Consider the following 26,303-nt stretch of genomic DNA (forward strand, 5'->3'; position numbering starts at 1 on the left):
TAAAGAAAAAATGGGAAAAGGGGGGTGAGGATGGGGAAGAGCATCCTAGAACAGCCTAGAATACACTAGAATATCTTAGAACATTCTAGAACAATCTAGAAAATCCTAGAATGTCTTAGAACATCCTAGACTATCTTAGAACATCCCAGAACAATCTAGAACATCCTAGAATGTCTTAGAACGTTCTAGAGCAATCTAGAACATACCAGGACATCCTGGCAGGCAGGAACCCAAGTGATGAATTCTAATTCAAGTCACCTCCACCCACTACCAGTGACACTGGAAAACCAAGCCCCAAGCAACATGGGGGAAAAGGAAAAGATTTGAAATAAATCACTGGTTACTCAGTTCCTCAAGATTCAGATTGGGCCTGGGAGCCGACCACCCAAAGGAGGCTCAGACATGCCCCCTGGGAAAATCTACTCTCCTTGCAGACCCCCCACCCAGAGTTCTTCAAAACATCTGGAGACCAGAGAGCTCAGTGGCTAGAGCCCAGGCTGAGAGGGAGGGAGACCCAGGTTCGACTCCCAGCAGCAGCACCAGGAGTGACCCCTGAGTAAGGATCCAGGAGTATCCCTCGAGTCCCTTGGGATGTGGCCCACCCTGAACCCAAAATAAATAGATGAAAATTAAAACCTGAAACCAGGGGCTGGAGCGATAGCACAGCGGGTAGGGCGTTTGCCTTGCACGCGGCCGACCCCGGTTCTAATCCCAGCATCCCATATGGTCCCCTGAGCACCGCCAGGAATAATTCCTGAGTGAAGAGCCAGGAGTAACCCCTGTGCATCGCCGGGTGTGACCCAAAAAACAAAAAAAAATAAAATAAAATAAATAAAAATAAAACCTGAAACCATCTGTAGGAGTGGGGTGGAGAGCCGATTTGGTGGATCTGTGCTTACTCAGAGCGCCCATGTAGGGAAATGTACAAAATTATTCACGCTAAATTAGCTACAAACGTAGAAGTGCAGATGAGAGACCCATACATACATCTAAAAAGAAAAACAATTTTGAGCAAGTTTTGGCTTTGGGGCGTTGCTTCTAAACTGAGCCAGCAGCACCCTCTAGTGGACACACGGAGGAAAGCCACAGAGCTCTCCTCCCGGCATTGCTTTTATCTTTTTCTTCTCTTTCTTTCTTTTTTTTTTTTTTTAATTGAATCACCATGAGATAGTTACAAGCTTTCATGTTTGGGTTACAATCTCACAATGATCAAACACCCATCCCTCCACCAGTGCACATTCCCCACCACCAATATCCCGGGTATACCCCCCTTTCTCACCCTCCCCCTGCCTCCATGGCAGACAATATTCCCCATACTCTCTCTCTACTTTGGCGCATTATGGCTTGCAACACAGACACTGAGAGTTCATCATGTTTGGTCCGTTATCTACTTTCGGCATGCATCTCCCATCCCGACTGATTCCTCCAGCCATCATTTTAGTGATCCCTTCTCTATTCCATCTGCCTTCTCCCCTCCACTCATGAAGCAGGCTTCCAGCTATGGGGCAGTCCCCCTGGCCCTTGTATCTACTGTCCTTGGGTGTCAGCCTCATGTGATGTTATTTTATACTCCACAAATGATTGCAGTCCCTCTATGTCTGTCCCTCTCTTTCTGACTCATTTTACTTGGGATGATACTTTCCATGTCTATCCATTTATAAGCAAATTTCATGACTTAATCTCTCCTAACAGCTGCATAGTATTCATTGTGTAGATGTACCAAAGTTTCTTTAACCAGTCATCTGTTCTCGGGCGCTCGGGTTGTTCCTTTCGGTATTTCAAGCCGACCCGAGGACCATGTCCTTGTCAGAGCTCAGAGGCCAGCACCTACATGCACAGCCACTTTGCCTGTCATTTGAGGCTAGTGACTTCCCCCTTGGGAACTCCCTGTCCATCAGCTCTCTTCTCCCTGTCAGAGAGATGACGCCTTCACCTGGGATGGTGGCTCTAAGCGCTGAGTTAAAGGGCTCACGTGCGAGCGCTTTAATCACGGGGTGTTTGGGGGTTGGGTTGGGTTCGTTTTTGTTTGGATATGGTTTGGTTTGGATGGTCACACCCAACAGTGCTCAGGGATTACTCCTGTCTCTGTGCTCAGGGATCACTCCTGGCTCAAGGGACCACGAGGGGTGCCAAGGATCAAACCGTGGGGTGAATCATGTGAATATTAGCACCTCACCACCACCCTCTCTCTGGCCCCAGCCTCCTTTGTTTTTTTTATTTTGGGGTCCCACCTGGCAATTCTAAGGGGTTACTCCTGGCTCTGCTCTCAGGAATTATTCCTGACTGTGTTTGGGGGACCCTATGGGATGCCAGGAATCGAACCCAGGTCAGTCACGTGCAAGGCAAACGCCCTACCCACTGTACTACTGTACTATTGCTCCGGCCCTAAGCCTCCTTTTAAATAACTTTGTGTGTGTGTGTGTGTGTGTGTGTTGTTTGGGGTTTATATACAACAGTGCTCAGAGGTCACTCCTAATGGTGCTTGGGGGCATGTGGTTCCAAGGATCGAACCTGGGCTTCCCACATACAAAGCCTGATTCTTTTTTTTCCCCCTTTTCTTTTCTTTTCTTTTTTTTTTCCTGTTTGTTTGGGTTTTTTGTTTTTGTTTGGTCAAGTGGCTTTGTTTTCTTTTGAGCCACACCTGGCAGTGCTCAGGACTTAACTTCTTTTCTTTTTTCCTCTCTTTTTATTTTATTAGTGAATCACCGTGAGGTTCAGTTACAAACTTATGAACTTTCATGTTTGCATTTGATTTACATCCCTCCACCAGTGCCCATTCTCCCCCCACCAATGTTTCCAGTATCCCTCCCACCACCTCCATCCCAACCCCCACCACCCCACCCTGCCTCTGCAGCAGGGCATTCCCTGTTGTTCTCTCTCCTATTGGGTGTTGTAGTTTGCAACAGAAGTATTGAGTGGCCTTCATGTTTGGTCTATAGTCTACTTTGGGTATGCAGCTTGGTATGCAGCTTTCAACCTGAATGGGTTCAGGACTTCTGGTTCTGTGCTCAGGGTTCACTCCCGGGGAACTCAGGAGACCCTCTGGGGTACCAGTGGCCAATCCTGGTCTACTGCATGCACAGCAAACCTTACTTGCTGGATGAGCTCTCCAACTGGCCCCATGTCCTTATGCTTTCTCTGTTTTGTGTCCTTACATTTTATTTTATTCAAGCACTGTGAGTGGGGACTGGAGCAATAGCACAGTGGTTGGACATTCGCCTTTCACACGGCCGACCCAAGTTCGATTCCTTCACCCCTCTCAGAGAGCCCAGCAAGCTACGGAGAGTATCCCGCCCGCACAGCAGAGCCTGGCAAGCTACCCGTGGTGTATTCGATATGCCAAAAACAATAACAACAAGTCTCACGATGGAGATGTTACTGGTGCCTGCTCGAGCAAATCAATGAAGAATGGGAGGACAGTGCTACAGTGCAGTGCTATTTTTATAAAGTTGTCCACAATATTTCATTATAGATAATATTCAAAACACCGATCCCACCCCCTTGCACCTTCCCACCCCCATAAGAGGAAAGTGTGTGAAGATGGTTGTATTTCATCCTGGAGCCATTTAAGCCCTTGTATAAGACGATTACAAGCATGTATGTTAAACCCAAACAAATGTGTGCTACTTTTGGTACATCAGTGGGCTAGCGTATAAAATGTCACATGGCCGCAAATGTGGCCATGCACACCAAGACGTTCTGTGTTGCTCTCTCCTGGGAGCTTTACCTCATCGTCTCCAGATCTTGGCCATTGATGAGATTATATGGCGCCAGGGGTAGTTTGTGGGTGGGACTGCCAAGCTACTGGAAAACTGGGGAGCTGGGGGGAGGAGGCCCAGTCCCATTCCAAGCGAGCTTGGAGATCTCAGTCACAGGTCCCACATACCTAGGTTTTTCTGCAGGTTCCCTCATGGATGAGGCTCATCCAAACAAGTGGAGAGTGGCCTTGAGCATGGCTGCACGGTTGGGTTCTGTAGGTTTTCAGCTGCCGAGGTTCTGCTTGGGGCAGGGAGGGAAACTCAACCCGCCCCCCTCTGAGTTGCCCTGGCCCTTCACTCTCTTTCTTTCCTTCTCCTCCCTGCACTCTGGGGCCGGATGACCTTGGCAGACCCTGTAAACCACTCCATGCAATGCACTGATTCTCAGTTGCCCTCACCCACTCGTCCATTGCTGACTCACATTCGAACACTTCCCTGCATCAAGCAAATGGATCTGGTCCTGCACCAGGGGTGTCACCCCCGACTCAGGCACATCCTAGAGTCAAGTTCAATTCACCATGGCCTCCGGAAGCCCAGCCCCCACGACGGTGTAGGGGCAGAAAGTGGCCACCACCTGGGCAGCTCAGTGTTCCCTCTGCCCAGAGCCTCACAACATCGGCCCCCTGGACATACCTGACTTTAGGAACGCAAGTATGTGCATTCATTCACCTCTGCCACAGCACCCGAAGCCCCTCAAGTTTCTCTCATCTGCTGAATTAAAAAACAGCCACTGGGGGCTGGAGCGATAGCACAGCGGGGAGGGTGTTTGCCTGGCACACGGCTGACCCAGATTTGATTCCCAGAATCCCATAGGGTCCCCTGAGCACCACCAGGAGTGATTCCGGAGTGCAGGGCCAAGAGTAACCCCTGAGCATCGCTGGGTGTGACCCCCAAAAAAAAAATAATAAAACATGCCACTATTTTCCCAGGGCATCCTGGAAAAAGTACAGGGGCCAAGAAATAAGAAAGAGGGTTTAATTACAGAGAGAGAGAGACAGAGAGACAGAGAGAGAGAGAGAGGAGAGAGAGAGACAGAGAGAGAGAGAGAGAGAGAGAGAGAGAACAGAGAGAGATGGAAAATACCTGCCACAAAGGCAGGCTGGGAGGCAGGGGATAGAGGGAAACTAGGGACATTGGTGGTGGGAAATGGACACTGGTGAAGGGATGGGTGTTGGAACATTGTATGATTGAAACTCAATCATGAACAACTTTGTAACTGTGTGTCTCATGGTGATTCGATAAAAAAAAAAGTTTTATTATATTTTTTAAAAAAAGAGTGGCTTCAGAGCTGGTGCGATAGCACAGCGGGTAGGGCGTTTGCCTTGCATGCGGCCGACCAGGGTTCGAATCCCAGCATTCCATATGGTCCCCTGAGCACCGCCAGGGCTGATTCCTGAGTGCAGAGCCAGGAGTAACCCCTGTGCATCGCCAGGTGTGACCCAAAAAGCAAAAAAAAAAAAAAAAAAAAGAGTGGCTTCGGAGCTGGTGCGATAGCACAGCGGGTAGGGCATTTGCCATGCATGCGGCCGACCCAGGTTTGAATCCCAGCATCCCCTGAGCACTGCCAGGAGTAATTCCTGAGTGAAGAGCCAGGAGTTACCCCTGTGCATCACCGGGTGGGAGCCAAAAAAGCAAAAATAAATAAATAAATAAAAAATTTAAAAGAGGGGCTTCATGAACAATGAGACTGTAAGGGAAGGGCATCGGGCATCCACCAAGGTGGGCTGGAGAACAGTTTCCAAGACAGGGATCTGGGGGTCTTGTTTGAGGCTCAGCAGAGACGGTGATGTCACAGCTTAGATTGAGTCAAGATTTGCGCACTGTAATTTCTACCCGTCCCTCCAAATTCTTCAGAGCAAAGCAGCAAGACCCATGACTTCTCTCTATTTCTCTGACAATGCTATGCATTTCTTGGATTCGGGGCTACGCCCAGTGGTGCTCAGGGCTTATTCCCGGCTCTGCACTCAGGGATTACTCCTGGCAGGCCTAGTGGGTGACGTAACAGGTGCCAAGGACAGAACTGGGCCCAATCTGCCACAGTCAAGGCTAGCACTTGACCCACTCTATTATTTATTAAAATGCAAATAATTTGTGAAAGAGAAATGTAGGTGATTTGCCATACAAATTATTTTTATAGTGCATTGTATTTATTTTTTTATTCTTTGTTTCTTTTTCTTTTTATAGTGCATTGTAGCCTCATTTGCAGTACTAAGCATCATATGGCAGATGCTAATTTTTTAATTTTTAAGAAAATTTTAATTTTTTGAATATTTAATATAAAATTTCAATCACTTTAAAAATTTTATTTAAAGAATTGTGAATCACAAAGATGCTCAATTTCAAATAAGCACTTTTTATCTTCATGGATCAAGGTTTTATAAAGAGAAGAACCATTCTATTAAAAAAAACTAATCTTGAGGTGAAAGAATAATATTAATATACCAAAGTCCAGCCTCTAACTTAAACTTTATATTAGCTAACAGATAAGCATGTTAGCTATGATGTCAACTAGATTGAAGAACAGTTCGTTTGGGACTGGAGCAATAGCACAGCGGGTAGGGCATTTGCCTTGCATGTGGCTGACCTGGGTTCGATTCCCAGCATCCCATATGGTCCCTCAAGCACGGTCAGGAGTAATTCCTGAGTGCATGAGCCAGGAGTAAACCCTGTGCATCGTTGGGTGTGACCCAAAAAGCAAAACAAACAAACAACACAGTTCGTTTACATTGCTTGCCTTGGTTTAGAGTAGAAGATTTTAAGATCTTCCAACACTGGAGCAGAGAAGATAGCACAGCAGGAAGAGTGTTCATTTGCCTTGCATGCTGCCAACCCAGGTTCAATCTCCAGCTTCCCAGATGATCCCCTGAGTACTGCCAGGAGTAATTCCCGAGTACAGAGCCAGAAGTCACCGGGTGTGACCCCCCCAAAAAAACCCAAAATTTCCAACACTGTATTAAGATATTTTAATAAAATCATATTCCGTTTATAAAAATATAAAAATAAATTTAAAATACCTGGAATGAAAATAGCAGTTGTATAATAATATAAAATCATATTCCTTTTTTTCCCTTTTTGGATCACACCCAGCGTTGTTCAGGGGTTACACCTGGTTCTGCACTCAGGAATTACTCCTGGAGGTGCTTGGGGGATCCTATGGTATGCCAGGAATCAAACCCGAGTCAGACGCGTGCAAGGCAAACGCCCTACCTGCTGTACTATCGCTTCGGCTCCAAATCATACTCTTTTTATAATAATATAAAATCATACTCCTTTTATAATAATATAAAATAAATTTTAAAATACCTGGAAGGGAAATAGCAGTTTCATAAATCATGCTCCTTTTATAATAATATAAAAATGAACTAAAAATACCTGGCGGGAAAATAGCATTTATTTGAAAAGAGCACCCAAAAGATTTAGACTACTCGGCTACCTCGCATCCGACCTGCTCCTGGGACCATCTTAGGCATAAAAACGAAGCCTCTAGGCGCCTTTTTCCGTAGGTGACAAAGTTTGGTACCCAGGGAAGGATGCAGGGGAGGAGCGGCGGCCGCGGAGATGCTCGGAGAGAGAGATGCGCGGGCGCGGCCTGCATCGATGCGCTCGGCGCTCGCGGCGGCGGCGCTCGGCGCTCGGCTGAGGCGGCCTGGCCGCGGCCGCTCCGCGCTCCTGCTCCAAGATGGCGGCGGTCGGCGGCGCCGAGGCGGGATCCGGACGGGCCGAGTGAAGGTAGCGGCGAGCGGGGCCCCCGCGAGGCCGGGCGGGACCCCGCGCCCGCCGCCGCGCCCGCCCCGCCGCGCCGCCCCCCGCCGCCGGGGCCGCGCGACACGGCGCCGGGGCCGCCCCCCGGGGCCCCGCGGCCTAGGCCGGCCGCCGAGCCGGGGCCTCGCGTAGCGCGCGCGGCCGGGCCGGGCTGCGGGCGGGCGCGGGCCGCGGGGCGGAGGCGGGCGCGGGCCGTTCAAACGGGGAAGGCGGGAAAGCGGCGGGCCGGGAGGGGGCGTCGGCCGCGCGCTGTCACCGCGCCGGGACCCTCCGCGCGCGCCGCCCCTCCCGGCCGCCGGCGGGGGGGCGCCGCCTCTGCGCCCAGGACCCCCACCTCCCTCCTCTAATTTTTTTTTTTTTTTGGTGAATCCCCCCGCAGCTTTTTTTTTCTTTTTTTAATTTTTTGCTGGGAGAGGGGAGGGGAGCATTTTAGTTTAGACCTTGCAAGAAGAAGGGGGGGAAGCACCCATCTCCCCGCGTCTCTCTCTTCGCCCTTCTTGGAGAGGGGCGGCCAAAGGTGGCTAGGATGTTGGGATGTGTCAATTCTCTGGTTGTAGAATATTAAAAAAAAAAAAAAAAAGTTGGGAGGCGGCGGGGGAAGGGACCACCACGAATCCGGGGGCCAGCCTGTTAATTGGATCAAGGCTTGTCAAAATTTCCATGGCCAGTGAGTTCGTGCCCAATTCAATCAGCTTAATCAATGGAGTTCATGCCCAATCCAATCAGCTAAATCAATGGCTAAATAAATTGCATTGTATTAAATGCTATTATATATAAATAGCATTATATTAAATGCTCCTCCATTAAAAAAAAAAACAAAACAGTACATGCCATATTGCAGGTTTGGAGGGGGAGATGGGGCGATGTGAGTTGTCAGCGTGTGTGTGTGTGTGTGTGTGTGTGTGTGTGTGTGTGTGTGTGTGTGTGTGTGTGTGTGTGTGTGTGTGTGTTCGCGGTGGTTCCTGATTGCACAGCTAGTAGAGGTCTGGGTTCACCACCACCACCAAGTGCCAGGGCTGTGAGTAGCTTCCTAGATAGGTTCTGGGAGCAAGACGAGACGGGGTTTCCACACGCAGCCATCTGAGATCTGATGAAATGGGGATAGAAGTGACAGGATGGAATCCGGAGCTGGCCGCGCTGGACACGCATCGTCTCTTCCCTGCGGTGGCCAGAGCTGGGACGGCCTGGAAGAAGAGGAGGAAGAGAGATCTGAGACAAGCCTGCCTCCTGGACCGGCCCCTAGAGTCCAGAATTTTTCTCACTGCCTAGCCGGGGAGGGGCTGCTTTCAGCCCCCTCTTTTTTTTTTGTCCTCGTTTACTTTCTAGGATAAAGAAATTGGTTACGTGACCGCTGGGACTCAGATTAACCCCAGGGGGAAAGGTCGCCCTCCAAAAACTCCCCGTCTCCTATCTTCGAGGTGGACTTTCAGAGTCACAAAGTACAAATCCTGGTGATTTCCCGTTTCTCCGCTCCTTTCTTTTCCCCAGTCACCCCGAACGCCTGGCCCGAACAACTTGCTCTGACTTCTCCGCAAGTGGAAGATCCGCTTCCCCTTTCTTAGATCCTCAAGAAAAGTCTAAAACCCTTTAGCAATTCGCATGGTACCTGAGTGCTCCCAGGATGATGACGCTTCCTCCAGGGACAGTGTTCAGCGATGCCCTCTGCATGCAGTCACCTTTTCTTGGTACACCAAGCTAAGCACCGGGGTCAAATTCCCACCTCTTGAAACCGACAACATTGAATTCCATCTGGTCCCACATCGCAGGCCTCAGAGTGGATTTTTGCACCTGCTTTTCTTTTGCCAACACTCCATGCAATCCCAGCCTTCTCTTTCCGACTGTGCAAATCAAACCTGTTTTCATCCTTGCTATCCTTGAACCCTGCGAACTCTGCCGCCTGCCTCGGGTTCTGTGTTTATCGTGAGTGATAGTCAAGACCTGGAAGGAAGGACTATCCAGGGGGTTGTGTGGGGGAGGCTCATCTGATCTGCTCTCAGTGTCACACCGCCTCTGCCTGTCTTCCACGCCTGGCTGGAGATTTCTTTGATCTGGTTTAATCTCTTCAAACCATCAATCAAAACTAACCCCGAGCGCCAAGAGTCGGGGTTTGAAAGCCTGATTTGAAAGATCCTAAGAATTCTGGGTTTGCCCAAACAAGAGTGATGTGTTCCATTGTATCTTAAGTTTTATTTGGGAGGAAGAGGGTCACACCCAGTGGTACTTGGGGAACTGTGCAGCATTAAGATTGTACCCAGGGGGACTGGAGTGATAGCACAGCGGGGAGGGCGTTTGCCTTGCACGAGGCCGAACCAGATTCGATTCCCAGCATCCCAGATGGTCGCCCGAGCACCGCCAGGAGTAATTCCTGAGTGCAGAGCCAGGAGTAACCCCTGTGCATTGCCAGGTGTGACCCAAAAAGGAAAAAAAAAAGAGAGACTGCATACCCATTAAGCTATCTCATTGGCTCCTGATTTTAGGGTGTTTTTTTTTTTAGGGGGTGAGGGCATACATGGCTGTGCTCAGGGCTTACTCCTGACTCTGCACTCAGGGATCACTCCTGGTAGATTCAGAGGACCATATGGGGTACCAGAGATAAAAATTGGGTCTGCCATGCACAAAGCAAATGGTCTACCCATTGTACTACCTCTCTGGTCTCTGGTTTTAGTTTTTATAACCTCTTAACTATCTTACTTCCTTAGTAATTTGGGTTCACCCTTTAAATCCTGTGGGGTTTTTTTTCCCTTTAACTAGAGATTATTTAATTATTTTATTTAAAAATGAATGACTGGGGCTGGAGCGATAGCACAGCGGGGAGGGCATTTGCCTTGCACGCAGCAAACCCAGGTTTGATTCCCAGCACCCCATAGAGTCCCCTGAGCACCACCAGGAGTCATTCCTGAGTGCATGAGCCAGGAGGAACCCCTGTGCATCACCGGGTGTGACCCCCCCAAAAAAAGCAAAATTAAATAAAATGAATGATGTTTTTATGAAAATTAAACAGTGGAGGCCTAATTTTAATCCATAATGCTAACACAAGCACATGTTTTCTGTGTTGGCTTGTTTAATTTGCTTTTCCTTTTCATAACTTGTAATTCCCTGATGAATTTTTTTTTTTTGTAAGTCATATCATTGTTATCTCTAAAGGTCTTTTTTGGGGGACTGGAGAGATAGTCCAACAGATAGGGCGCTTGCCTTACACACAGCCAACCTGGGTTCAATCCCTGGCATCCCACATGATTGATTCCCTAGCCCCACCAAGAATGATTCATGAGTGCAGAGCCAGGGGCAAGCCCTGAGCAATTCCGGGTGTGGCCCCCAAAGAAAAACAAAAAAAGTACCTTAAAAAATTTTAATTTGGGGGATGGGGGGATAACACCCAGTTGTGCTCAGGGCTTCCTCCTTCCTAGTGGGGCCCTGGGTCCATCTGGGGTGCTGGGAATTGAACCCAGGTTGGCCTCCGCAAGGCAGGTGCCCTCCCCACGGTACTGTCTCTCCAGCCTCAAGGAGAGACTATACTGTTTTCAGATGACCAAATGTAGTTCCCTCCGCCACTGCTGTTCTCAGCTCTTTTGAAGTCAGTGCCATCTGGGTGGAAAGGGAAGGAGGTGGTTTCCATTTGATTTTGGGTTTTTTGTTGTTTTTGTTTGTTTATTTGTTTGTTTTGCTTTTTGGCTCACACCTGGGCGATGCACAGGGGTTCCTCCTGGCTCTGCACTCAGGAATTACCCCTGGCGGTGCTCAGGGGACCCTATGGGATGCTGGGAATCGAATCCAGGTCGGCCGTGTGCAAGGCAAACGCCCTCCCCGCTGTGCTATTGCTCCAGCCCCAGTGATTTCCATTTGAGGCTGAACTTACCTCTCCACCGTTCTCTGTGAGACCAAAAGGCTCTCTGAGCAAGCTGTTCTGTGTAGCATTAAAGTAATCCAGTCCACGGGCCGCAGGGATGGTTTAGTAGATAAGACATTTATTTACCTTGCGTGCAACTGACCCAGGTTCAGTCTCCAGCATCCCATATGGTCCCATGAGCATCGCGTCAGGGGTACTTTTAAAGGAGTGATCCCTGAGAGTAACCCCCAGGCATCACCAGGTGTGGCCCCAAAACAAACAAAAAAACTAAAATTAATAACTGGGCCAGTTTATTTTCCTTCATTCTGCTGCTCTTTATGTTTTCAACTTGGTGTATTTTGGGCATTGTATTTTATCTATGCAATTAAGTCTTTTTTCTTTTTACTTTAAAACGTAATTTATAATTATTTCTCTTGTTAATCAAATTCACTTTTTCCAAAAGTGACATACCTATGTAAAAGGGTTGGCAGTATCTTATAGAAGAAGTAGCTCTTTAAAAATCCCATTCTATGGGGCTGGAGCGATAGCACAGCCGGTAGGGCGTTTGCCTTGCACGCGGCCGACCCGGGTTCTAATCCCAGCATCCCATATGGTCCCCTGAGTACCGCCAGGGGTAATTCCTGAGTGAAGAGCCAGGAGTAACCCCTGTGCATCGCCAGGTGTGACCCAAAAACCAAAAAAAATAAAAATAAAAAAAAATAAAAATCCCATTCTAGTGGTAAAGGGAAAACAACATTTAAATAAATAGCCAAACATATCTGACTTTATGTATTGATGTATTTCAGTAGCCAGTGGAAGCACTTTTAATATAATTAGTTTGAAATTTCTACATTTCTTGGCAAGACTTTTCTAAAGTGGGATGTATGACAGTTCCCGGTCTCAGTATTTGCTGAGCTTGACCTGACAGTGCATTGTCAAGGTTTTTTGGTTTTTTTTTAATTGGCATATAAACTGATGCTAAGGGATGAATAGTAACAGTCAAAACAAGAATTAGATCATTTAAATTAAAGTTAGTGAAAAAAATCTTAATTGTTCCATAGATTTCATCACCAGCAGGCAAAGGATAATTCTTCCCTCATTTTGCCATATCTTCTCTTTTGGACCACACCCCGGTGTGTGCAGACCATACTCCTGATTTTGTGCTCGGGGATCAGTCCTGGCAGTACTCAGAGGACGGACCCTCTGGAATGACGGACCTGGTGTGGCTGCAAGGCCAGCTCCCTGCCCGTGCTCCTCTGTCCAGCCCTTGCCGGGCCGTGGCAACAGACACCAGTACATGTGGTCACCCAAGAAAAGAACTATAGGCTTGACCCTCGGGTAATTCTGAGCAGACCCACAGCCAAACGCATGCCAGAATTCAGGCACTAATCTTTGTAGCCAATAACTCCATCTTTTCCGCTGAAATCTCACCATTCTGGATTTCGCTTGGTTTTCAGTTCAGATGGTGGGATTGTGTGGTCTCAAGTGTGAGCTCTGACCCGCCTCTCTGTAGCCTGCTCTGTCTGGCTCTCTGTCGGCAGCCCTGGTCAAAGCATCCCTCCGATGTTGTGTCTGTTTTTTGTTTGGTTTTTGGGGGGGGTTATTTTTGTTGTTGTTGTTGTTTGCTTTTTGGGTCACACCCGGTGATGCACAGGGGTTACTCCTGGCTCCTGCACTCAGGAATTACTCCTGGCGGTGCTCGGGGGACCATATGGGATACTGGGAATCAAACTTGGTCAGCCCCATTGTGAGGCAAATGCTCTACCTATTGTGCTATCGCTCCAGCCCCAGTTGTGTCTGTTTTTACCCCATTTCGATATTGCCAGTCCTACTGGCACTTCAGAAATACTCATTAATTTTGAAGTGGCTTATTTTCCCGAAGGGAGTGAGGGGGAGGTATTTCTGTTCTCCTCCGAACACCCACTTGAATTCCCGAGTCCATTCTAGTCAAACCTAAGTGCCGTTCCCGCGGGTTTGAAATCCCAGTGTATTTCCAGACAGAGCCAAGAGCTAGCAAGAAGGCACCTTTTCTTTCTTTCTTGCGGCCCTTCCGGGGACGGTGTGATTTCACGTGACCGGAACGTTCTCCTTCTTTGTTTCTCAGACCCGCGACGGAAGGAGCCGGCCGCAGTGACCCTCCCCAAGGCCCTGCAGGACCGCCATGGCTTATGATGACTCCGTGAAGAAAGAAGGTACGGCCCCCACGGCCCGAGAAGCCTTCCCGAGTGTCCTCCGAGGCCCTCAGCGGCCTGTGGGGATTCCAGCCCAGGCCCGGCCACCCCGGCCTGCACTCCCAGACGATGACGGTCCCTGACACTCAGCCTTCACCCCGTCCCCACACCGGGCCCGTGGATACGAGCACCAAGTCAGGGTCCCAACATGAGAGCCCTCAGTTTCTAAGTCTGTAGCGTCTCGGGGCAACACCCCCCCCCCCCCCCCACCGCAGGCCGCGAGGGCCCCGCAGAGCTGCCCAGCACGCCAACCCTTATTCTTTGCAGCCGTCCCTCTGCGAGTCGGGGTCCTCCACCCGCCAAATCACAGCTAAGAGACCAAGTCCGAGGACGCACATGGGGCCTCTGCGTAGCGTGGAAGCCTTGTGTCTTCAGGTTGGAGCCTTCTCTTTGCAGCCACGTCCTCCAGCAGTGTCCCCGCCCCCTCGGGGCTCCCGGGCCCGTGTGGCGGTGGACTCTGGAGCGCGCCCTGCGCTCTGCCCTTGGAAGTGGAGGGGCTGCTGCCTCGCCGGGGCGGGGTGCGGGACCGCTCGGCTCACGGGGCTCTCTCCTTCCCTCTCCCCCACCCCCCGCACCACCCAGACTGCTTTGATGGGGACCACGGCCTGGAGGACATAGGGCTCGCGGCCGGCCGGAGCCAGCGCGAGAAGAAGCGCTCTTACAAGGACTTCCTGCGGGAAGAGGAAGAGATTGCGGCGCAGGTCAGGAATTCTTCCAAGAAGAAGTTAAAGGTAACTTCTGGACACTCGAATAGGGAAAGTTACGGCGATTCCATGGGTTTTTTGGGGTTTTGTTTTTGTTTGTTTCATTTTGTTTTGTTTTTGGGTCACACCTGGCAATGCACAGGGGTTACTCCTGGCTCATGCACTCAGGAATTACCCCTGGCGGTGCTCGGGGGACCCTATGAGATGCTGGGAATCGAACCCGGGTCGGCCGCATGCAAGGCAAACACCCTACCCGCTGTGCTATTGCTCCAGCCCCCATGGGTTTTTTTTTTTTTTTTTTTTTTAATATTTGAAGAAAGTTTCAATAGTATCTCCTGTGTTTTTGTCCCGTTTTTCCCAAGTCAGAAAAGGAAAAGAGAAGAGTAAGACGGGTCCCCCAGGTGGCCCGTGCCCCAGTGCCCCGCTCACGGCGCTGTCCTCTGTCCTTGCTTGCAGGAGAGCGAGTTCTACTTCCTGGGGACGGACGCCTACCGGAAGAAGCGGAAGCACTGCCCCGACGACGAGTACTACTATGGAGGTACGGGCGGGCGGGCGCCGTCGGGACGCAGCTCGGCCCTGGTTCTTGGAGTCGGGTAGGGGAGAGGGCTGCAGATGTTGCTGACGCAGTGGCCTATTTAACAGGACAGTGGTTCTGGTTCTGAGTGCCGGTAAACCAGTGTGGAGGAGGAGAGAGGTGGAGGGCTGGTAATTTGGAGGATTCAGCATACGAGCACAGCCTTCATTGGTGATACACCAGGTACCAGGTTCCTTCTCCCCCTCCGACCGTCGTTATCTAGCTTCCCCCCTTCTGCCGTGTGTGGTCTCGGGCCCTGTGGCCCCCCACCCTGCGGGTCAGTCCTCGGGAGAGCAGGTTAAGCTGTGACCGGCGAGGCGGACCCCCCCACCCCCGCTGCTCCACCCGCTCTGTGGCCGGGAACCCCCCCAGCCGTCCGATCTTCCGGGTTGGTTGGTCGGTTCTCCCGGGTCGCCTGTGAAGACGCGGCGAAGAGGAAACGGCTGCCGTGGCCGGACGGCTCTCCAGAGGCAGAGGGACAGGGCCTCGCCTCCTCCGGCCTCCCCTCAGAGCCTTCCTCCGAGTCTCTGAGTCTCTTCCTCACGTTAGTTGGGTGCTTTCGGTGAGAGAGAGAGAGAGAGAGAGAGAGAAATTGGGTTGGCCGGAAGTGGCCTTCTGTCACATGGACGTCACCTCTCCCGGTTGTCTCTAGATCTTTCGCCTTTGGAATCATCACAGAAGAAAAAGAAAAGGTCCAGCCCACCCTCCTCCTCCTCCTCCTCCGTCACCGCTGCCGCCACCGACACAGCCATGGACCTCTTGAAAGCCATCACGTCCCCGCTGGCCCCGGGCTCCAAGCCGCTGGCCAGGAAGATGGGGGAGAAGCCCCCCGGCGCCCCCGGCCACTCGGAGAGCCGGCGGGAGCACCACCGCAAGAAAAGCAGCGGCGGGGAGCCGCCCCCTGACGACGGGGCCGCCCACCGGTCCAAGAAGATGAAGCCCCTCTACGTGAATACCGAGACCCTGACCCTGCGGGAGCCCGACGGGCTCAAGATGAAGCTGATCCTCTCGCCGCAGGAGAAGGGCGGCGGCCCCACGGACGAGGACCCTTTCCCCTACCCGTCGGCACCCCAGGCCGCCGCCGCCGCCACCAAGAAGCCCCCCAAGAAGGCGGTCCGGGACGAGCCCGGCGGCCCGCTGCTCCTGGCACCCGAGCTGCCCGGCTTCCTGAAGGCGGCCCGCAGGAAGCACCGCTCGCCCTCGGACCCGCACGCCTCGCCCGGTCCCGACGATGCCCCGCCGTTCCTCCCGGACGCCCCCCGCGCCGACCTGGACCTCCCGGGGCTCGACCCCGTCCAGGCGGAGTCGGCGTCTTCCTCGGGCGCCGAGCTCGAGGCCGGCGAGCTGGTCATCGATGACTCGTACCGGGAGATCAAGAAGAAGAAGAAGTCCAAGAAGAGCAAAAAGAAGAAGGACAAGGACAGGCACCGCGAGCGGCGGCACGCCAAGGCCAGGAGGAGTTCGGGACTCGCGACGGCGGGCGCCGCTTCTGCTGCCGGCGGCGGCGGCGAGGCCGCACTGACCCCCGGGCCCCCTCCCAGCGCCCCTCCGCCTCCAGCCCCGCCCCCGCCCCCGCCCCCGCCCCCGCCCCCGCCCCCCAGCCTCCACACGGATGGGCACAGCGAGAAGAAGAAGAAGAAGGAGGACAGAGACAGAGATCGGGAGAGAGGAGAGAAGGTAAAGGGGCCGGGGAGTTGGGAGGGGTGTTTGTTCCTGGTAAAACACCTTTTTAAAAAATAATAATGAGGGGCTGGAGCGATAGCACAGCGGGGAGGGCGTTTGCCCGACCCAGGTTCGAATCCCAGCATCCCATATGGTCCCCTGATTCCTGAGTGCATGAGCCAGGAGTAACCCCTGAGCATCGCCGGGTGTGACCCAAAAACAAACAAAAATAAATAAGTAATAATAATGATAGGGGGGGGCTGGAGCGATAGCACAGCGGGTAGGGCGTTTGCCTTGCACGCGGCCGACCCGGGTTTGAATCCCAGCATCCCATATGGTCCCCTGAGCACTGCCAGGAGTAATTCCTGAGTGTAGAACCAGGAGTAACCCCTGTGCATCTCCGGGTGTGACCTAAAAAGCAAAATAATAATAATAATGATAATAATGATAGGGGCAGAGCGAGAGTCCAGCGGGGAGGGCGTTTGCCTTGCACACAGCCCACCCGGGTTCGATCCCCAGCATCCCATAGGGTCCCCCAAGCACTGGCAGGACTGATTCCTGAGTGCAGAGCCAGGAGCAACCCCTGAGCATCACTGGGTGTGACCCAAAAAAGGCAAAATAACAACAACACAGGGGAGTCAGGGCTGAAGCAGGTTTTGCCTTGACAGTAGTGACCTGGGTTTTTCTGAGCTGTAGAAACGTGCCCTTGAGAACCGAAGCAGGGTGAGGGGGGATGTGTGGGAGGGGGGGTTTCAGCTATTACTGCCACCAGTGGCCAAGTCTAATGGAAACAGGAGCGGCCTTGGTTATTCAGGCGCTTCCTTCATGGAGCTGGGCTCCCCTGGTGCCACGCAGAGGGGTGTGTGGTCGGGGGGGTAGGGGGCAGGGGTTTGTTTTGACGGGGGCTTTGAATTCACAGAAGGATCCGTGCCCAGTTTCTTTCTCCCAGCGGCCGTCTCTGCCCTGGGCAGTTCCGCAGTACAAGGAAAGGTGCCCTCCTGCCTTCGTTTGGGAGAGGGAAGACCTTCCAAATTAGGAGGCCAGCTAGCGGGACAAGCTCCTGGCCACTCCCTGGGATGTTTGTCATGTCCTCGCTCGGTCCTTCTGGTGCTACAGCCCATGCTTAGGGCTGCCAAGCATCGTTCCAGGCCTTAGGGGTCTCCCCACTCCGGGGGGCAGGTGGGAATGAGAAATCAGCTGCCTTGGTTGGATCTGTTAGAGAAACGTTCCGGGCAGCCGAGCTTCCTGCAGTGTGGCTATGTCCTTTCCGATGGAAACTCCTCCCCTGCAACACGTCCAGATAGTCCAGCGGATAGAGTGCTTATTTTGCATGTAGCCAACCCGGGTTCGAGTCCCACTGCCCCGTGTGGTCCCTGAGCACAGAGCCAGGAGTAAGCCCTAAGCATTTCCGGTCGTGGTCCAGAACCTCCCCTCATGCCCCGCGAGAAGAAAACCTTTCAAAGAAAGAGAACACCAGCTATGTTAGGAATTTGGGAATGACAGTTTTGTCTAATTGAGATACAAATTATATTTCCCCTCATAGGGAGCCTTCCAAGAGATTATTTGTGTATAGATACCCAGGTATCTATAAATACATACTGAGATCGCCTGAGAAAGGAAAGAAGTCTCAGTCTACCTGCTGAGTTTGAGACTCGGTGTGAACATGAAGTACTGGATGGGCGGGGCGGGAGTGATGGCACAGCGGGAGGGCATTTGCATATCATATTTGCATCCCATATGGTCCCCTGAGCACCACGGGCTGAGCCAGGAGTAACCCCTGAGCATCACGGGCTGTGACCCAAGAAGAAAAAATAATAATAAACTTTAAATATATATATATATATATATATATATATATATATATATATATATGAAAAGCATTTCAACCCTAGTCACCGCTGTTTCAAGAGAGCAAAGAATAGGGAACATTTTAGAGAGATTTCCGCGTAAGGGTCTGGAGCAAGATAGTACAGCAGCTATGTGATCCCTGAGCACAGAGCCAGGAGTAAGCCCCAAGGATGGCCAGCAGCAGCAACAAGGTTTCCGCTGAATGGTTAAAATATGAAAGCGTTGGGGCCAGAAGGGCGCTTGCCTTGCCCGGGGCCCACCCAGCTTCAACCTCCGCGGCACCTCGTGTGGTTCCCCGAGCACCTCCAGGAGTGATCCTGGAGCTCAGAGCCAGGAGTGAACCTAGACCACCGCGGGTGTGGCCAAAAAAAGCCAAAGAGAGAAATAAAACAGGGTCTTGGGTCAGAGTCACGGAGAGAGTGGAAGCTCGACTTCTCCGGATTCTGCAGGAGGAGGTGGCGGCCTGGGGAGGAGTTAGAGCCCTCTGGGTGTGGCTGTTAGCGGAACAGCCTCCTCCTGCGCTCTGAGCGGCAGGCAGGGGCCCTAAAATAGCAACATTGTAACTGGGAGCTCCTTCACTTGTTGCAAGTTGTCCAAAGAGTAGCTTTTTTGTGAAGAGGCCGAATTTGCTGGTTGTTACCACTGAGATTCACTTGTAATACTGTTTTCTCTTTTCTTTCTCTTTTTCATTTTGTTTGGGTGGTCTGCTCCCGGTGGCCAGCGGACCATGTGGTGCTGAGGGCCCCATCCTGGGTCAACTGTGCAAGGCAAACACCCCCCTGTGCTATCTCTCACGTGCATAAGTACTTCCCTCTCTCTTTTCCTCACTACTCTGCTCCATTCACTTCTTCCTCCCGGCCACCCCCGCACCAGCCCTGAATGTCAACCGCCTGCGCCCATAAATCCATGAGGAATAAGGGTGTAAAAGGAGTTTTGAAAGAAGGGGGTCTTGGGACTGGAGATGTGGTACAGTGGGTAAGATGCTTGCCTTGCTTGCATGCAGATGACCCATGCTTGATTCCCGGCACCGTATAGGGTCTCTGAGCACTGTGAGGAGTGAACCCTGAGTACTGTCATCTTGTGAAAAAAAAAATTTAAAGAAGAAAAGGAAGAGAGGGGCTGGAGTGATGGTACAGCAAGTAGGGTGCTTGCCTTGAACCCGGTTGACCTGGCTTCGATTTTTGCCACCCCCATGTGGTCCCCTGAGCCTGCCAGGAGTGATCCCCGAGCACAGCGCCAAGAGTAAGCCCTGAGCACCAATGGGTGTAGCCTTAAAAAAAAAGAAAAGAAAGATGAAACTTAGTTAGAAACAGCTAGAGCATTTGGCATAGTAGGTTGCTAAAAAGACTGTCGAGCACTCCGCACTCACTTCCGTAATGTGTCTCAAGGGGACATACTGCAAGCAGGACCGTCCCCTCTTCTGTGGACGCCTGCGAGCAAGGGCCCGGATCGGCGTTAGAGCAGAAGATCTCCTCTTGCCCTTCACCAAAAGTTCCTGTTTTCAGGACGCTCATCTTGGCTTTTTGCGGATGCCACGCCGTCGGTCTCATAAAGTCCAGAGAAACTAGAAAGGAGCTCCTAGTAGTTTTCTCACAGTGGCTTGACAGCCGCCCCTGAAGCAGCGCCCGCTCCTGCCCTGTGGCCCCGTAGTCCGGAAGCCCCCATGGACCCTTCATTCTGTGGCCCACCAGACCCGGCCGTGGGATCTGCCCACCTTCGAGTCTGCGGGCTGAGATCTTCCAGCTGGGTACTGGAAACTCACCCGGGCTCTGAGCCATCCCTGTTCCTTGAAAGCTGTCAACGAGACGAGCTATAATACAGCAGGGAGGGCGTTTGCCTTGCACACGGCCAACCCGGGTTCGATCCCCAGCATCCCATAACCCCAAGCACTGCCAGGAGTAATTCCTGAGTGCAGAGCCAGGAGTCACCCCAGGCATCTCCGGGTGTGACCCAAAAAGTCAAAAAAAAAAAGAAAGTTGTCATACTCATTGTAGCTCGTTTTGATCCAAATTCAACAGCGTGACAGAGTTGGCTGTTGCCTTGTGTCCCTCTTAAGGACTTAGCTGTAAGGTCCGGTCTGCTCAGGATAATCTCCCCTTTGAGGGCGGGCAGGGAGGAGGAGCACACTCAGTGATGCTCAGAGTTTAATCCTGGCTCTGCTCTCGGGAATCACTCCCGGAAGTGCTCAGAACCAATGTCGGTACTAAGAGGGCGTTAGAAGGAGTGTATGTCGAGAGCTTTCACAGTTTGCCAGCCACGCCGTAAATCTGCAGGGAGTTTCGGTGTTTCCTCAGGCCTGCCCTTCAGGACCGCGAAAGGTTACCCATCTTCATTCCACAAGGCGCTCTGCAGCTTTTTTTTTTTTCTTTTTGGGTCACACCTGGCGATGCACAGGGGTTCCTCCTGGCTCTGCACTCAGGAATCACTCCTGGCGGTGCTCAGGGGACCCTATGGGATGCTGGGAATCAAACCCTGGTCAGCCGCATGCAAGGCAAACGGCTACTCGCTGTGCTATCGCTCCAGCCCCTCTCTTCAGCTTTAACTCAAAATTCAAACTGCCTTTACACCATGATCAGACGGCCCTTGCACTTCTTTATTACACAAAATTATTTTTTAAAAATTAAAAGTTTTCTTTAGGACGGATGAGAGACAAGAGAGAAAATGGATGCCCACAGCCAGAGGGGTCACACAGCCCAACCCGGGATGTGAGACATTCACTCCGACTCCAAACGTCTAATTCCGACCTTGTCAAAGGGTCAAATATTCAAGCCCACCTGCTGACCCCTCTCACAACTCTCATCAAGAACTTGAATGATTAGGGAATAATAATTCCCTAATTATATAAATGTACTGCGCGTGGGATCATCTGTTTACTGGGTAACAGTGCATCTCTGGATACATAATGAAGAGAATGAACTTTGAAATCCAGCGCCTTTTTTTTTTTTCATTTTGGGTTTTTTGGTTGTTTTTTTTTTTTTTTTTTTTTTGCCACACCTCGGAGAGAAGGTTTGTGCATGCATGCGTTTATTCCTGCTTCAGTTTCCCACTAAGTAAAATGTGGATAAGCGTTTCACTCAGTGGTGGACACTAGTCATTGGGGGTGGAGAGAATTCCAAAATGGCCCCAAGACTCTCCCCCATCCCTCACCTCACATTCCACATGTCCATTGAGTGTGGACATGGCCACTGCTCATGGTAGGCTGCCACGGCCACGCTCACAGAACATGACGAAGCAAAGTGACTTCACAGGGGTCATCAAGGCTCTGCGTGTGGGGAATCTGAATTGAAAAGGGAGGTTAGGAGCCGGAGCGGTAGCACAGCGGGTAGGACATTTGCCTTGCACACGGCCGGCCCGGGTACAATCCCCAGCATCCCATATGGTCCCCAGAGCACCACCAGGAGTAATTCCTTGAGCACAGAGCCAGGCGTAACCCCTGAGCATGGCCAGGTGTGGCCCCAAAACAAACCAAACGAAGAGTTTAAAATTTCTGAAGCTGTGTTTGTGACAACTCTAAAAGTGCATTCTCATAGTAGTTCCGTTTGAAAGGTATTCCAAAATTATTTTCATTCCTCAACGTGACATTTCCTTTGTAAGTTAAACTCAAATTCTACCCACACGGATTTTTTTAATCGTCATCACTCTTGGCAGATCTTTCGCTTTTGAGGGTCGTTAGTTCATGAAAGCAACAATACAGACCACGTTGGCTGAATAAAGTGTTTGACGGGACTTAAGCAAATGCAAACCATGGTGCCGCTCGGAAGCCCCCAGGCAGGACTCTGTTCGTTCATTTTTGGCCCAAAACGCCCACTTTATATAAATGCACGTAGATATTCCCAGTAGATTGTCAACATTCATTGTTTGTGTCATTATGGTAACTGCAGGAACAGAAGGAACGTGCTTTGGTGCAGATGGAGAACTGATTCTCATACTTGGATACTTTCAGATGAAGTTGCTTTGATTGGTTTTTGACCACACCCAGTACTACTTAGGGATTACTTTCCTCTGTGCTCGGGGATCGCTCCTGGCAGTGCTCGGGAGACCGTATGGGGTGTCGGGGAATTGAACCTGGGTCAGCTGCATGCAAGGCAAACACCCTCACTGCTGTACTCTCACCCCGCTCCTCAAATGAAGTTTTTAGGAAGCGCTACTGAAAACACCTCAGTTTATTAGATAAAGGCTTGCTTGGGTGTTGGTTAGTTGGTTGGTTGGTTCTTAGGCCACCCCTGGCAATGTTGAGGGTTACTCCTGGCTCAGCCTTAACTCCTGGCGGTGTTTGGAGGAGCCTATGGGATGCCAACTCCAGGCATCAAATCCAGGTCAGGCACATACGAGACAAATGCACTACCCACTGTACCATCCTTCCAGCCATAGATGGGTATTTTATGAGGACTGTTTTTCCTTTTCCAGTAGTGTCTCTTTCTAGAAGAAAGCAGCATTTTTTCCTCCTCTCTGGCCCATGAGTCCTGGAAGTCGGCTGTCTCTTCCAGTGTCTGTAATTACTCTGGTGTTCTACGTGGCTTAGTTGTTGGACAAAAGTCATCTGGGGCCGGAGCAATAGCACAGCGCGTGGGGCGTTTGCCTTGCAGGCGGCTGACCCAGGTTCGACTCCCAGCATCCCATAGGGTCCTCCGAGCACTGTCAGGAGTAATTCCTGAGTGCAGAGCCAGGAGTAACCCCTGTGCATCGCCAGGTGTGACCCAAAAACCAAAAAAAAAAAAAAAAAAAAGTCATCTGCAATTTTTCAGAGTTTCTTCCTTCTCAAACAGATATGTTTAACAGATGCTTATTTGTTTGTTTTCCTTCCTTTTTCCTTTATGGGTAATACCCGGCAATGCAGGGTTACTCCTGGCTCTGCACTCAGGAATTACTCCTGACAGTGCTCGGAGGACCCTATGGGATGCTGGGAGTCGAACCTGGGTCAGCCGCCTGCAAGGCAAACGCCCTCCCCGCTGTGCTATTGCTCCGGCCCCAACAGATGCTTTCTCGTGTGAGTTTTCTGTTAGGGAGCCTGTGGCAGAGTTGGCTCTAAGAGATCCGTTTGCTGTATATGTTCTTCACTGAACTGACTTCACAGGCAAGCTTGTCTTGCGGTCACCAAAAATCAGGTCTTGTTTTGTAGTTGATGTTTTACAGTGAAGCATCACCATCCAAGGGGTGCAGAGCCGTGTCGATGCAAAAGATTTCACTCACATCAACTCTCACAGTCACGTGTTTGCTTATCACATAAAACCATAAGGCTGTGAGTAGCAAGATAACGACAAACTCTAATAGTGAATCCTGGATTGGAAAATGAGCGATTAGAAAGCAAATAAAAAGGGGGGGGGGCTGGAGCAATAGCACAGCGGGGAGGGCGTTTGCCTTGCACGCGGCCAACCCGGGTTCGATTCCCAGCATCCCATATGGTCCCCTGAGCACTGCCAGGGGTAATTCCTGAGTGCAGAGCCAGGAGTAATGCCTGTGCATGGCCAGGTGTGACCCAAAAAGCAAAAAAAAAAAAAATGAGCAGAACATAGATTTGGCGCACGGCCTCTCACGCCTAGGGCTCAGGGGAAATTACATGGTTCCTCTTTTATTTGTTATTGTCTGGGGGGCCTACACCATCGGTGCTCAGGGATCACTCCTGGCGGTGCTTGGGGGACCTTATGGGATGCCGGGGATTGAATCCAGATGGGCTACCAGGCAAGCGCCCTCCTCGCTGGACCACTGCTCGAGCCTGCACTGTTGTACTGTACTGCACTGTCGTCCCGTTGCTCAAGCGGGCACCAGTAACGTCTCCATGGGGAGACTTGTTCCTGTTTTTGGCATATCGAATATGCCACGGGGAGCTTGCCAGGCTCTGCCACGCAGGCGAGATACTCTCAGTAGCTTGCCAGGCTCTCCGAGAGGGACAAAGGAATTGAACCCAGGTCGGCCGCGTGCAAGGCAAACGCCCTCCCCGCTGTGCTATCGCTCCAGCCTGTTGCTCCGGCCTAAGGTTCTTAATTTTAAAACTGAGGAAAATGGACATTCCCCACCCCACCCTCACCCCCATCCAGGCCCGTCCAGCCCCAGGAGAGAGAAACGGCCTGTAACTTAGAGCTAGCTAGAAGACTGACCTGAGCTTAGGGACTGTGTGTAGGGGAAGGAAGAGCTTCACAAAACCACTGTCCTGTAGCTGCGCTTTTGCTCTCGGGGCGGGAGAGATAGGTCAGCAAGCTGTCCACGAGCTCGTCTGTGGGAGCAGGGGCTAAATCCCCCACATGACGTGTTCCCCGGAGAGTACTGGGGCTGCCCCCCGCCACACACACACACACACACCCACACACCCGCACACACCCCATCACTGCCAGGTGTGGCCCAGAGCCTGTCCCACCTGCCAAGAAAAAGGAAAAATTTCCTGGGACTAGGGATGTCCCTCGGTGGCGGAGCCATGGCCCTTCCCGTGGGAGCCGGGGTTCCATCCCCGGCACTGCGGAGAGTGACCTGGTGTCGGAGTGCTGGCGGCGGCCGCGGGAGGACGTGTTTCTGCGCCCGTGAAGCCTGACCCTGCTCTCCTTTCTCCTGTGCAACCAGCCCAAGAAGAAGAACATGTCCGCCTACCAGGTGTTCTGCAAGGAGTACCGCGTGAGCATCGTGGCCGACCACCCGGGCATCGGTAAGAGCCAGCGCAATTCTGCCCGGCTCCTCCCTCCCGCTTCCTGTCCCCCCCCGCCCCGCAGCACCGCAAGGCCCAGGTCCCCTCCCGACCCCGGTGCTGCTGCTCAGGCTGGGCTGCCCGGAAAGGAAGTAGGCTTTCCCAGCCCTGTCTCTCAGCCCTGAGGAGTGGGGAAACCGAGTCAGGCGTGGTCAGGCAGCACCCGGTGGCCCGGCTGCCGTCGGGGATGGTGTTACAGTGAAGGCACTGTCACAGGCCAGTTAGTCTCACAGAGAGCCATGGCAGAGCTGCGAGCGGACCCGTCCCTGCTGCGACTCTTAGCAGCCGGCCGGGCTGGGCCCCCCACCCTCACCCCCTCTCCCCGGCCTTCCCACCAGGGTTACTGAAGGCCCGTGTCGGGCACCAGAAAGGCCAGAGCGTACTCTGGGGAGCCCGAGTAAATGCAAGGACCGCAGCATGCCACCTGCAGGGCGGTTTCGGGGTGCTCTGGGCAAAGTCTTTGGTTCTGAGCCCCCCGGAGTTCCGCAGCGGTCACTGGTCTTTTGTCAGTGTCATTCCTGACGTGCTTTCTGGGACCCTAATTGACACACTCTCCTGAAGGGCCCGCCCTTCCCCGTGGAAAACAAGAGCCGTGAGAGGCTCCACTTCGGCTCTCTAGTAGCAGTTTGTGCTTTTGCTTATTTACTGGGGGGTGCGGAGGTGGGGGCACAGCTGTCAGTGCCCAGGGATCGCTCCCGGCCGTGCCTGGGGGGATATGGGGTGTGGGATGCCATGTGGGATGCCGGGGATCGAACCCAGGTCAGCTCAGTGCAAGGCAAGCGGCCTGCCTGCTATGACCTCTCCAGCCCCATCACGCTGCGCTTCTGCAGTCCAGTCTGCGGGACCCTTGGCCCAGTTTGCTCTCCCGGGGCTCCCGTGTGGTTCAGAGTTTACACACTTCCTGAATTGACTTTTTTTTCCCCCTTAACTCTCAGATTTCGGGGAACTGAGTAAAAAATTGGCAGAGGTGTGGAAGCAGCTCCCGGAAAAGGACAAACTGGTGAGTACACCTTTCACAAACACTTTTTTTTTTTTTAACAGCTGAGTGCCTTTCCAATCCCGGTCTCCTTCAGACTGCCAGCCAAACCACACCGCACAGCGGGCCCGGGGGAGCGGCTTAGCAGGGCACAGAGGCAGGGCCGGTGCCAGCCCCGGCCCTCGGGGGTGGGGGGTCTGGCTGCAGGGAGCTTGGCTCTCCTCCCCTGTCTTTCCCCCACTAACACGGCGATAGAGCCAACAACGACCTGGCTTGGGCCGCAGTCAGA

General features: G+C 52.1%; 1 protein-coding gene across 3 annotated transcripts in view; it reads left to right on the forward strand.

Annotated features, from left to right (window-relative positions):
• Positions 1–7,404: 7,404 nt before the first annotated feature.
• The window catches only part of HMGXB4 (HMG-box containing 4), a 28,238-nt gene continuing 9,339 nt past the window's right edge, over positions 7,405–26,303 (forward strand). Inside the window, exons 1-7 of one of the 3 annotated variants that reach the window (XM_055141502.1) lie at positions 7,405–7,487; positions 13,451–13,538; positions 14,160–14,308; positions 14,738–14,819; positions 15,508–16,532; positions 24,918–24,999; positions 25,974–26,038. In XM_055141502.1, the coding sequence (XP_054997477.1) occupies positions 13,508–13,538; positions 14,160–14,308; positions 14,738–14,819; positions 15,508–16,532; positions 24,918–24,999; positions 25,974–26,038 (1,434 nt within the window). In that variant the 5' untranslated portion in view covers positions 7,405–7,487; positions 13,451–13,507. Of the gene's footprint in view, positions 7,488–8,487; positions 9,441–13,450; positions 13,539–14,159; positions 14,309–14,737; positions 14,820–14,923; positions 15,039–15,507; positions 16,533–24,917; positions 25,000–25,973; positions 26,039–26,303 lie in introns of those variants that run through there. The other 2 variants (XM_055141503.1, XM_055141504.1) reach the window with 2 other exon arrangements.

Source organism: Sorex araneus, chromosome 6, assembly GCF_027595985.1.
Source record: "Sorex araneus isolate mSorAra2 chromosome 6, mSorAra2.pri, whole genome shotgun sequence".
NCBI lineage: Eukaryota > Metazoa > Chordata > Mammalia > Eulipotyphla > Soricidae > Sorex > Sorex araneus.